The 13,193-nt window shown below is 44.2% G+C and overlaps 1 protein-coding gene across 3 annotated transcripts in view; it reads right to left on the reverse strand.

Annotated features, from left to right (window-relative positions):
- The window catches only part of SVEP1 (sushi, von Willebrand factor type A, EGF and pentraxin domain containing 1), a 128,269-nt gene that overhangs the window by 15,933 nt on the left and 99,143 nt on the right, over positions 1-13,193 (reverse strand). For 2 of the 3 annotated variants that reach the window (XM_030005186.1, XM_030005184.1), the window contains 7 exons: positions 9,225-12,004; positions 7,751-7,976; positions 6,484-6,639; positions 4,574-4,637; positions 3,678-3,851; positions 2,501-2,674; positions 399-572 (listed from right to left, as the gene is read on the reverse strand). In XM_030005186.1, coding sequence (XP_029861046.1) covers positions 399-572; positions 2,501-2,674; positions 3,678-3,851; positions 4,574-4,637; positions 6,484-6,639; positions 7,751-7,976; positions 9,225-12,004 — 3,748 coding nt within the window. Of the gene's footprint in view, positions 1-398; positions 573-2,500; positions 2,675-3,677; positions 3,852-4,573; positions 4,638-6,483; positions 6,640-7,750; positions 7,997-9,224; positions 12,005-13,193 lie in introns of those variants that run through there. The other variant, XM_030005187.1, reaches the window with a different exon arrangement.

Here is a 13,193-nt window from a genome sequence, read left to right on the forward strand (position 1 = left end):
CTCACCTGCTGCTCATATAACAAGTGGTTGACTACAATTGACTCCATTTTATGTCAGCTTTCCAACTAAAGGGAGCTACGCAGAACACAGCTCATTCTTTCACTGTCAATAAAATATACTCAGAAAAGTTAATGCTTTCACATGTCTCAGTAACTGCTCCCTTTGTTCCTCTGTAAAAAGGGGATTCACACCAACAAATCTCCCAAAGTAGGCCAAACCAATTTTTTAAACTACAAGTGACAAATTCTGCTCATGGCCACTCCAGAAGAAAATTACAGGACATTTCCACAAAGATCTGCAGAACTTGCTCTCATTTACTGTCAGTTTAAATGAAGAGCAGTGTAGCCTTTAGTGCTTACAAATTGAGACCACTTTTTCATTACAAAGCAAACACACACGTTTACAGAGAGGCAAGGGATTACTCCATCTTCCATCTCTTGTGCACTCTGCTGCAGGCTCCCCTTCCAAGCTGTATCCCCTCTCACAGAAATATGCTATTGTACTGCCGACTGTATTGTTTTCATAAATTGCCTTCCCATTCAGCAAGGAAACTGGAACTTTGCATCTGGTCTCTGCAAAGGAAGAGCTCTCATTAATTCAGCTTGATATTAGAGCTGGACTTCCAACAATTCCTGAATTACTCACAGAATATGTTTAAAGTAACAACCACAGACTAATAAATCATGAAGAGAATTGAGGGAGAGTTCAGTAGCCCTGGGAAGCAAATATAGCCCAGCTAGGGAAGGAGCTCCTCCCAGTGATGAAGAAAAGCCACAGCTGCATGTTTTTCAGGTCAGCAAAATGTGGCAGTGCTGGGGAGGAGAGAACACATTTAGGACTTCATACTGGGGCAGAACATGGAAATGGTTCGCTCTTGCCATTGAGAGGACACCCCAGAAACTTGCAGCCCTTTGCACCTTCCTTTTCACCTGACTAGAAATACCAGATAAGATGCAGGATGGGTTTGGTGCAAGATGCCAACACTTAACTAATTGCTCCCCTGAAGATTCTCAGCTGTGTTTCTGAAGCCAGCAGGCAGACAGTCCAAGCTGGGTTACCACTGCTACACAAGAGACTGTTCTGCATCCCATTTTCCATTTTATTTTACTAGGTGGTCTGTGTAATGGACTGAAGATTAAACTATCAGACAGACAGGCAAGAGGAAGAGAGGAACTGCTGAAGTGTCTGTGCTCAACCTTGTTCAAGATGGTCTTCTTGACATCTGTTCAGCACTGCCAGTGTGTGACTTTTCTTAGGTGCCTGGCTAGGTACTACAGACCTCCTCTCTGGTGCGGATGTCCCCTATCAACTTTCCAGGTTGCTACTATAAGGTCTGCAAAGCATTACACCACTGTAATGCACAGTGATCTGTGCATTGTGTGGTTGCCCAACACTGCAGCTGAATGTCCCTAGCCCTCACGCAGTTTTCATGGCTCTGGTGACAGGAACCTAACACCTGCCTTGAGCGGAAAATCATTATCTGTCTTACTTCGGTGAAGCTATCACAGAATGCTGGTCCTCTCTGAATCTGTGTGCACGGCTGGCTGTGGAGACATTGACATGTCAGCTCCATGTAAGAATGCCAGGAGCAACTATGAAAAGAAGCAGGACGCTGGGTCTAGAGTCTAGCTTGGGAGACCTGAGGTATACGCAGCAAGGACAAGAACAACCTGAAAGGAAGTGCGATGGGCAAGAAATGAACTAGTGTGTTTCTAAGAGGAAAGGAAAAGCGTGAAGCTCAGACTTTGTATTTTCATGGCAAAGAGGCCAGGTATGGACAACACTCATACTTAAAAGTTAATGATACTGCAATTTAGTAAGCTTCTATATGCTTTATATTTTGGACAGAGTCATCCAACAATACTGACTATCTGTTCAAACTTGGGGTCTTAAGTTTTTGTTCTGTTTTTGTGTTGACAGCCTTGCTTCCACCCACTACTGCCCAATCCATATGACACAGACAGTTCTTGCTCGGCACTCATTCTGCTTTGTGACATAAGTAACAGGACCTACTGAGGCAGCACCTCAAAGCAGTGATTTGCAAAATGGTACATATCGTGCATTCATGGTGTTTGTTCATGTGAAGAGTGTGGAGATTAAAGGCTGAGCTGTTGATACTCTCCTTGGGTCCCAAAGTTCAGAAAAAGAATATAGACTTAATTGACTACAGAAGGCTGCTGTAAGAAAAGTCACTTGTCCTCACAGTCCATCACCTTTTGTTAGGGGTTTGATTTTCTGAGATGGCAAGTAACCTCTTCTTAAGTTTGTTAAAGTGCAGATTAAAACTTTAGGAAAAATGATGTCTAAGCTCTTGCTGGCTTGGTAACGGGCAGTGCTCCTTGTGACACATTTCATTTTTCAGGCACCATTTTTAATGCACATTACAGAATTGTTTCCCAAAAGCAGCTCAATGCCTGGATCATATGATATGCATGCATAAGTGAAGAGCTATTGCTTATCCCAGATCGGAATCTGCCAGGCCATGAAACCGAACAGTTACCTTCACACAATGGCAAGGGTTTACTCCAGCTCCCATTGGCAAGACATGTGATATTCTGGGGTCCAACAAGATGGTATCCAGAGTTGCACACAAAGGTTACATTACTTCTGTATGTGCTTCCTGTAGAAATGACCTCTGCTTTTTCTATTGAGGGATGCAGCCCACAAGTAATTCCTAGGAGAGGAGAAAACATTTTGGTTTTATACAGACAATGAAGGCCACTCTGTCTATGTGTTACACACTGTCTGACAGCTCTGTTCACAGGCTGAATTAATGGAAAGATGGGAAGAAAGAAGCTGTGAAATATTATATGGAGAAGGGTTATACAATGCCTTGCCTGTCCTCTCTCCTAGAGTTCAGGCTGCAGATACCTGAGAGAGAATGTGCCCAAACATATCTGGTGGTGTTGTAAGCTATGAGGTGTGTTTAATCAGAGCGATCCAGAATATTTCTTCTGAGCAGGCCAGAGGGTGCATCTGCAGTCTCCTTTGCTCCCTGTACAGTAGAAGGTGATCTCAAGATGTCCCCAAGAAAAATGACCGTAGTTAAGAAGGATCTTGCCCCCTGTGCCACACTTACTGTGGAGACCAGGCAAATTGGTCAAAGGTGAGAGAGAAGAATGCAAGAAGTAGGACTATGACATTACCATGAGAAGATGGGAAATGATTTACTGGTAGAAACTATAAAATCTTAGCATTTTATTTATAAGCTGTATGAAGTAAGTCATAAATCCTTCTTCCTATGCTCCCACAATTAATCACCTTCTGCACGGTGAGCCAAGATTTGATCCTAGGGAGCAGAGTCTTGATCTCCAGACATACAGAGCGGCCAGGATGTACTAGCCTTGGCATGGCAGAGATGAACCATCCCAGCACATGATGTCCAAGGCCCTGCACACCACAATGCAAGGCAAATCAAATACAGCAGGCCACACTCCTCCCCTACTGACCTGAGCACAACTCTAAGCTTGTGCCATTTTAATGTGCCAAAAGGAGCTCCCTTCAGATCAGAGAGGAACTGCCAGTGAGAACTTCTCTGCTGGCTTTTCCTCTGGCTCCTCCTGTTACAGCCTCCAGCTGGAGGAGGAGACTGGGAGGAAGCCAGCAAAAACACTCCCTCAGTTTGCTCCCCTGCTCTCTTGGAAAACTGCCACTATGTTGCTCTGCTGCCTACTTACGCATGCATGAAGGGGCGGAGGGGCTCCACTTCTTGTCAACGTGGCAAATCCTTCGGCTTGGTCCCTGTAGCTCAAATCCAGGGTCACAGCTGTAAAAAACCTCACTGCCAAACAGGAACTCCTCTACCTGAACAGATCCATTTTCTATCATGTCCGGGGGTCCACATGATACTCCTGTAACGTAAAGAATATGTTGCAGTCAGACATAATGCATATGGCCTGGCCTGTCCACAGCTCCTCCACAGGTTTTACTCTGAGAAACAAGGAAAGAACACAGCATTTAGTTGGGCATTCCCAGATATTTGCCCCTAAGTAGCAGAACAGTATCATGGTTGGTGCTTTCAGTTCCTGCTAAAAGACAAAATCTGTTGCAGCTGTGCTGGCAGGAAGCCTTAGAAAATTCCATTGTTGCCACTTACAGCCAACAGCTGAAGTCCATGTAAGTAGTCATACAGATAACTCCTATTTCGGCACTGCAGTCAGTAGGCATCAGACATCTTGCAGAAGTGAAGTACCTTTGAGAATGAGTATCCACAGAGTTAACGTTCAAGGATGCTAAGTACCTGTGATTCCTGGCACCTAACGTGTTCAGAGGTCCTCAGTAACCCCAGAAATCATGACCTCAGGTGTCAGAACTATTTAAACTTGGAAGCTGTCTGCACAGCTTTCTTAGGGATACAGAAGCAAGGCAGAATGGCGTAGTGATTTCCTTCACACTATTACTGGCACACACCAGCAATTCTGCAACTCGTCCAGACTGTTATCGGTGGTACTTACCAAAAATTTTTAGGCAAATGCAGACAGTAGGAGTTACAAAGCAAAATGAATATTAGTGTTTTCTGTTGTGTAAAATCACCCTTGACCAACATTAAGTAATAAACTCAGATGGAACATACTTCTGCACGCTGGCACTGTGCCACTCCAAAGCTTGTCTTCTCGGCAAGTCCGTTCTGCATCACCCTGTGAAAAAGAAGAAAACGCTTGAAGAACAACTTTACTTAGTCAACTTGTTTCTTGCATCAACTCTAGCATCCAGCAAGGCCAGGACATTTTCCTACCATGTGCAACCCACATAAAGAGATAGTGGAGCAAGTCTACTAGCAGAATTTAGGGCAGAACTCCTTCCTGTAAAGTGATGGGTATTACTTATAAACCAAACATTTGTGGGGCCAGTTAGTCAGTTATCTTGCCCTTCTCCCTGGAGTATCCCCTTTCTTGTCAGTTTTACCATTCTTGTTCCCAGGAATGTGTTACAACAACAAATTTTCTCCTTCCAGGACTCACTCATAGAAAATCTAACTAGCATTTTTTTCAACAACAGTGTTTTATAAATTTAATGTGCTGATTTTGTCCACATCCCAAACACTCATTCTTTAAATTTGCTTATAAATAATGTTATTTCTTTCTTACGTACAGGCTTTATAGCCAGTCTAATAGCCCAGGATTTATTTCTTATTTTGTTCCAAGACATGGAGAACAACATCTAAATTTGTCCCTTGAAGTAATGTACTTTCATCACAAAGCAAACCCATTGACAAGGGCAGCTGTTTGACATGAGTGTTGTATGGCATCACACCCAACACACTTTGCTTCCTGAAGGAAAAAAAGGCTTTCTCTTCAACAGCAGGGAGACAGATTGACGCTAGGGGGCGAAGCTGGAATACAAAGCTTAGAAGGACTTTTTACCGTATGAAAGCACTGGCTTATTACCTACAAAAATTACTTGAAACAGCAATGCTACTTATCTGTCTAAATACCAACTCACCCCTCCATCCCCAGTGATATTACATACGTGGCAACATAATGCAAATTATATTTATTGTTACCTAAGCATTCTCTATTTACATGCATGAAGTTTTTAATTTATTATTACTGTTATGACAGTACAAAGGAAGCACAATCCTGCATTCTGCTCAACACTCACAAAACACAGGGTTAAGAGCCAGCCTCTGTCCTGGATACACCTCACCACCTCATGCCTCTGGACATGACTGCCCTACTCTGCCATCACCTGGGATCGTGGAGGCCATGCTGTGACTCAGCAACACACTTTCATTTCTGAATTCACTGCAGCTTTTGAAAACACCCCTGAATTGGCTTGCCTGAGTCCTGATAATGGTACAGCAGTGCTGCTCCAGGGCTCAGGTGGGGATAAGTGCCCAATGCTCATAATAAAAACAATTGTCAGGAAAGAACTTTGTTCCCTTCTCCATCAGGGAATAAAGCCGCCATTGAACAAACTGGAATCCCTTTGCCTTACTAAAACAAGAGATACCACTTTCACACCATCTAGCAATGTCATAGAACTGAGGGCAGTGGAGTTTATCAGGAGCTTTGAGTCTGAAAGGCTCGATGCAGCAGACATTATGCTCGAGACATTATGAAATCACAGGAAGAATGCAGACTAACTCTGACCAGAAAACCAGTTCAAGAGAGCAATACCTGAGAAATTAACTCTTGCATGATTTATGGTCACAAGTACATATAATGCTGTATTTGCAGAGGGCTGAAACAACCTTCTGTTAAAAAAACCAAACCAACACTGAAAGGTATTTGCTGAACATGTATCTCTGAACAGGATGCCTATATTTGCTTCAATTATACCCTTAAGTCATTCAAGGACTATCCCAGACATTGCAGGAACATTCTACAGACAATAACACCACCACCAGCAGATATCCAACTTCTGTGGCAGTTAAGGGAATATATCAATATGGACCAGACATAATACATTCTCACATTCATCACACAAGAACTGAAAATGACAACTAAAGGTTTAGAGTGGTGGAGATTTGAGCTTGCTTACTTGTAATTCATAGCCAGAATCACATTTATAAAGAATCACGTCTTTGTAATTGTATTTAGTGCCAACCACAAATCCATGCTTTGGAGTGTCTGGGGTCCCACAGGACACAGGAATGCAGATGTCATCAGAAAATGGTGGCACCCAAACGCCACTCTCCTGAAAAATAAATATAATTAAAAGTGTGAAGGCACCACTTTATATGCTTAATTCATATCTAAATGAAAAAGTCAGGAAAATCATAGTAGAAGCACCCAATGGCTGTGGGGGTACAGATGTGGTTAATGTAGTATTGTCTGTGTAATCCTTAACAAAACTCAGTCATTTAAAGTAACACTTTTAAGATGTCAACATAGACTGGAGCTCAGCTTTGGCAGAATTGTTCAGCTTAGACTTATAAGACAGAAGGAACAAAAAGTAAATGGGTAAATAGAAGCTTGGAAAAGCAAGTTCACTTGTACAACGTCACCTAATAGCTCAGGGAACACATCAGGAGAAGAATGAAAACTACAGCTTCCTGATTCTATGTTCTGTACTTCTCTCCTGGCTGAATGTCTAAGACCATGACTAAGTGCTTCAGCTGCCTTCCCAGGCTCTCTAAGGGAAGTCCAATATCTGAAGAGATGCTCATCAAACACACCTACTCCTACTTCCACAGATATTTGAAACAGCAAAATAAGGAGAAAACCTTTCCTTATGAAGTGCTGATTCTGCAGAAACATGCATGCTTAGCTTTTTTCATATGAGCAGACTTACTGACTAAATTTAAAGAGTCCATTTACAAGCTTAAGTCAAGGTTGTCCACAGCTAATGTGACAAGAGGTTACTAGAAGAACTGATGAGGATGTTTGCTCTTCAACATACAGAGGATTCAAGTTTCTGCAGCTTGACAGTGGATTAAAATGTGTGCTGCCTGTTATTCTGGAGAAAAAGACCTCTGCACACCATCCTCAAAACACAGCAGAAATCTTGGACATAATTTTTTAAAATCTTGGACACATTTCCCTGAAATGTGAGAAAAGGAATGCTTTTCTAAAGGACAGCATTAGTTTTTAATGCAAGAAGAAATCAGTAATTTCTAGTTCTGAAAGTCTATGCATGGAAAACTAATTGCTCTTACTGGGCAACAAGGAAGCATATTACATTTTGCAGGACATGCTTTAAATTTTTTTGTTGTGTGCAATTAAGGGCTAAGAGCTAACGAGGGCATGAGGAGGACTCTTGAATTCAGTGAAGCCGGCAAAATAAAACAGTGCAAATAACACTATACCTTGCATGTAGATGTGCTTGCTCCCACCAGAGTATAGCCTTCTACACATGACAAAGTGATGTTTGTGTTCACAATGAAGTTGTCCCCACGTACAATTACATGGGTGATATTTTCCGGGAGTGGACACTTTCTGGGGCAACAGGAAATAATTTGAGGAGACCACTGTCCATCTTCCTGGCAAATGCATACATCCACCTCTGTCACCATTGTGTAGCCTTCCAGGCATCTGCAACACAGCATGAAGTCCTGACCACAGAGACACAGCTGGGGATGAGCTAACCCATAAATTCTGAATTCAGGCAGTAATTTTTCAGCATTAGTTGTTCATAAGCACACCTTGGGATTTCTCTATTATTTCAAGGCAACCCTGTAAGAAGCATGCCTGGACTGAGCTTATCCTGTTGCAAGAGCTGGAAGCTTCAGACTTCATCTCCAGTTGCTTCATGCTGCTGCAGCACCACAATGGAAAGTGAGTTGGTGGCTTTAGTGCTTGGAGGGTACTGAACGCTTTAGTGCAGTTCCTGCACTGCCCTTCCCTTTGCAAGGAGGGCTTTTGGTGAGGTAAACAGTGTGTGAGTGCCAAGCAGTTCTAAAGATGATCTCACTTTCTTCAAAGAACAAACCAAGCCTTAGGCTGACCATAGGCCATTTGCTTAGACACTTAAGGCTGATTCATTCTGTTCCACATGGTGCTTCACCAAGAGCAACTCAACTGGCTTGCACAAGTGGGTTCACTTGTAGAAAGGCAGAGACAAGCACCCCCTTCACCTTGTTAAACATGCATGGAAATGACTGATAATGTTAAATTCATCCACATGCCATCTCCCAGTTCTGTCCCATACTAATATTTGCTTTTACTGCCAAAACCCCATCTCCTCTTCTGCCAAGGAATTTCTCACCTTGGAGAAAGAGATCTGCAGTGTGCACACTTTAGGAAATGAACAAAACCCGCCTTCTCTCATACTGGACAAAGGAGTAACTTCACATCAGCAACGCTTGCTGACAGTGCAGTGTTGCAGTACAGAAAATGGGACAAGAGGGAGATCAGCCTTTCTTTATTACAACAGGCACCTGAAGCAGAAGGAACACATAAATGGGATGCCAAAACGGGAGAAAAATTGCACACTCCACTGACTGTTACTGCCACCTGCTAAGAAAACCTGAATGTCCAGACCAGTGTTTCAGAGGAGGAGGAGAGGAACACAAAGGGGAATGGGAAACTAAAGGTGGTGGAGGAGTGCAGCCCAACAGGCTGAAATACCTTGCTGGAGTTCTGACAGTGGTCCAAATAATATTTTATATGTGCATGGGAACATGGGCTTTGTTAATCTGAGCATATGATAGGGCATAACTTTTCTTCCAGGTCTTTTAAAAACTTGCACTAACTGAGGGTGCATAAACCTTCTATCTTCATATCTTCCATCTTCATTCCTTCAGAGCTTTTATGGAAACAGAATGGCAGCAGCATTCTTACCTGTACTGGACTTTGCTCCCATAGGTGTAACTATTGCCAAGAACCTCTGCATTTGGAATAGAAGGTGGTGGGCCACAGCTTAACAGCTCACAGCTTGGGTATGGCTTCTTCCAGACACCAGTCTCCACACAAGTCAGTTCTGGACTCCCTCGCATGACAAAACCTGTCAAGCAGGTGTAGATGATGGTGTTCTCATCTGCAGAGCTGCTTCCATTGATAAATGTGTTGGGGATGATGGGTGGAGAGCCACAGGAAATCTGCCCACAGCGAGGAAACCCAGAACTCCACTTGCCAGCAGCCTCACAGGTGACTTCAGAAGGCCCTAGCAGTTTGAAGCCCTCCAGGCATTGAAACTGAGCACTCTTCCCACAGCTGAAATCTGTACCAAGAACGAAGCCATTCTGAATCTGTGGTGTAGGACACAGACAGGGTAGGCAAGATGGGAGGCTTCCACTCCAGGAACCATTGGACAAACATTGCCGTAAAGGATTGCCATGCAGCTCATAACCAGGGAAGCACACATACTGGGCAAATTCCCCATAGGTAAAGCCTGAGCCATTCAGAAAGCCATGGGAGATGTCCTCAGGAGGTCCACAGATGACTGGCTCACAGCGTGGAGCTTCTGAATCCCAGGTACCATCACTCTGACAGGTAAGCATAGACACTCCTTGCAGGCTGTATCCTTCGTTACAGTGATAGTGCACTTCTTTCTTAAAGCCAAAATCTGAGCCACTAGTTCTCCCATTGGGAAGAGGCAGCGGCACAGGGCAGGTCACAGCTTTGCAAACTGGAGCAATTCCACTCCAGCTTCCGTTTGCAAGGCAGACCCTACTCCTGTCCCCATCTAACACAAAACCTTCATTGCAGCTGTACTCTGTATGTCTCTGGAATGTGTACTCCTCTCCAGTCACCTGACCATTCTCCAAAACTGATGGTGGGCTGCAGGAAACAGGAATGCAAAGAGGTTCACTGCCACCCCATTTCTGGTTCTCTTGGCACCTCCTCTCTGTGGGGCCATTTAACTGGTATCCAGGATTACACTCGTAATAGACGACACTCCCATATGTGTAGTTTTCCCCTCTTATGTTTCCATTCATAAGCTGGGTAGGTGAGTTGCATGTTACTGCTTTGCAGTACGGAGCAGTGTTACTCCACTGCCGACTTGGCAAACATAGTCGTGTGTTGGAGCCAACAAGTGTGAAGCCTGGCTTACAGGTGTACTGCACCGTGCTACCGAGCGTGTTCTCAGTGAAATGTAAAAAACCGTTCTCTGGGGGTGACAGCAAGGTGCACTCTATTGAAACGCAGGTGGGGGCAGTGCCATTCCAAGCCCCATCTTCTTGGCAAGCTAGAACAGGGTTTCCCAGCAGCTCGTAGCCAGAGTAACACGTGTATAAAATGATAGTTCCAAATAAGAAAGTTGTGAGCTGCATTGCACTGTCTTCCTTCAATGAACTTCTGAAGTCTTTCAAATTGTCAGCCAGTAACATATGCGAAAGGGAGGGACTCTCTGTAACACTCTCCTGGTCAGAACGTCTTTCCCCATGTCTCACCTGCACGTACTCCCCAAAGTCAATGTGAGGAGGCAGGCCACAGTCTGTTGGGAGGCAGGCTGGTGTGGAGCTAGACCAGCCTGATTCTTCACAGGTCTGCATGGCAAGGCCAGACAGCTGGAAGCCTGGCACACAGCTATAAATGACCATAGCCCCATAGCTATAATCTGCACCCTCCACAAAGCCATTCTCGATGGGCTGAGGGGGCTGGCAATTTATGGCTTTGCAGGAGGGAACCTCTGTACTCCACTCCCCTGTCTCTAGGCATCTCAGCGTTTCCTCCCCTTGCAGCTGGAAACCTCTGTCACAGGAGTACCTAACAGTCTGCCCATAATGGAAGTTTGTGAATGAGTATTTGCCATTGAGAATCTTCTTAGGCCTTGGGCATTGAATAGGTTTGCAAGCTGGCCTTCCTCCAAGCCACTGGCCATCTTCTCCACAGAGGATAGTTGTGTTTCCCACCAGTTCGAAGCCTGGTTTACATGTATAGAGGGCTGTGCTAAGGAAGGTGAGGCCCTGCACATCAACAATGCCATTCTGAATTTCTTCCGGTTGGGGGCACTCCACAGGAATGCATTCTGGCAAAGGCAAGCTCCATGAGCCATCAGCCTGGCATCTGATGGTAGACTCGCCCTTCAGCAAAAACCCATCTACACAGATGTATTTCACAGTGCTACCAAAATGAAGCGATGAAGTCAAGGGGTCACCAAATGGGATGTATGGAGGTGCAGGACACTGTACAACCTTGCAGAAAGGAAAGGAATCATTCCACTGTTGGGAGGGCAAGCATTTCAGTACAGAGGAGCCATGCAAAACATAACCCTCCTTGCAGGAGAACTGTACAACACCGACTTGGTAAGTCACTTCCCTCAAGACCAGCTGGTTTTCTGCCAAGGGTGGTTCTGGACATTTTGTTGGCACACACTTCGGGCTTTGCTTTTTGCTCCATTTCCCAGACTTCTGACATGTCCAAGAAACATCTCCAATCAGCTCATAGCCTTCATCACAGAAAAACTCAACTTTGGAGCCCATATCAAAAGTTTCTCCCTTGGAGTAGCCATGCTGGATGGGTGGTGGTTTTCCACAGCTGAGGGGAACACAGTAAGGAGGCGATTCACTATACCATTGCCGATTGGCTTGGCAGATAAACACTGAGCTCCCAACCATCTGGTAGCCAGACTCACACTGATAATTTGCCTGATTCTCAAAGAAGCGTCCCGTTGTTTCCTGCAAAACAGATAAGATGGGGACATGTCTGAAATGAAGATGCATGACTGGGGCAATAAGAGGCTGATTTAATTTCTTATGTTCTCTTGGTCTAGCTTCTAGCTGAATCCCAGACAGCAGTGAAGGCTGTCTGCGAAGGAATGAATGCAAATAACTGACATAAAATGTCTTGCCTCAAATGATGCACTCTGCTGTCAGAAAATCTGAGAGCACCATCAAAAGAAAACAGAAAATTCAAGGCTTAAAAGGTAAAAACTAGAAAACATTTCTTCTGCCTTCCCCCTTCTGGACCCATGAGGCCAAAAGATGTGTAGACAGGAAGACAGAAAAGAAATGGGTCAGGACAAGCTGCCATGAAATGGCGTATTGTGATTCTTTAGCTTTCAGATGTTTTCAAGGCTGGAGCCCTCAGTTGTACTACTATTAGGAGACGTTTATGATTGCCACATATACAGCTGCAGTGTGTTGAGCAGGCAGCTGAGAAGCACCTCAAAGTTGCAGGCTGAGCTCTGACTGAGGTACTCAAAAATGTCTCTAACTGGAAGGAATATCTGGAGGAGTGACCCTACCTAAGGAAGACAACACAGAGTGATATGCATTAATTAGAGGATGTATCTGTGTGGGAGTCTGAACAGAAATTATTGCTATTACTGCTGGAAGCCCATGTAGGAACTGGGATGCAACCCCGCCGCCCCCCCGTTTTTAGCAAATGCAGATTCCCTGGTGGCTAGATTTAAGGAAGGAGGGGGGATGTTCAGAAGAAAAATGCTTTAAAAATTCAACGGGAAATCTTTACAATAGTGGTTTTGATCTTCCTTATCACAATATTACCCTTGTGCATCAAAGCACAACACAAGTTAAGTAGTTGTTACAGGTTTGGGCTGCCACAAGGAGATTTTTAACTTAAGGAGTTGTTGCAATGTAATTTGATAAGGAAAGGGAAGTTCTGACTTCAGTAAAGAAGTGTGCTTGCATCAAAAGGACAGAAATTATCCCAAGGTGATCTACCTATTGCAAATCAGTTTTTTTTCATAGCAGTGAAAAGAGCAAGGCTTGTGAACTGGCAATAGCACTTCAAATGTCTCCAGATGGCACTGGAAAGCCACCCATGGACCAAAAAATTGAAGAGTAAGACATTAAGGAAATCAACTGATTGTCATATGGCATCTTGAATCTCCTAACTGAAAAC

Source organism: Aquila chrysaetos, chromosome Z, assembly GCF_900496995.4.
Source record: "Aquila chrysaetos chrysaetos chromosome Z, bAquChr1.4, whole genome shotgun sequence".
Lineage (NCBI taxonomy): Eukaryota > Metazoa > Chordata > Aves > Accipitriformes > Accipitridae > Aquila > Aquila chrysaetos.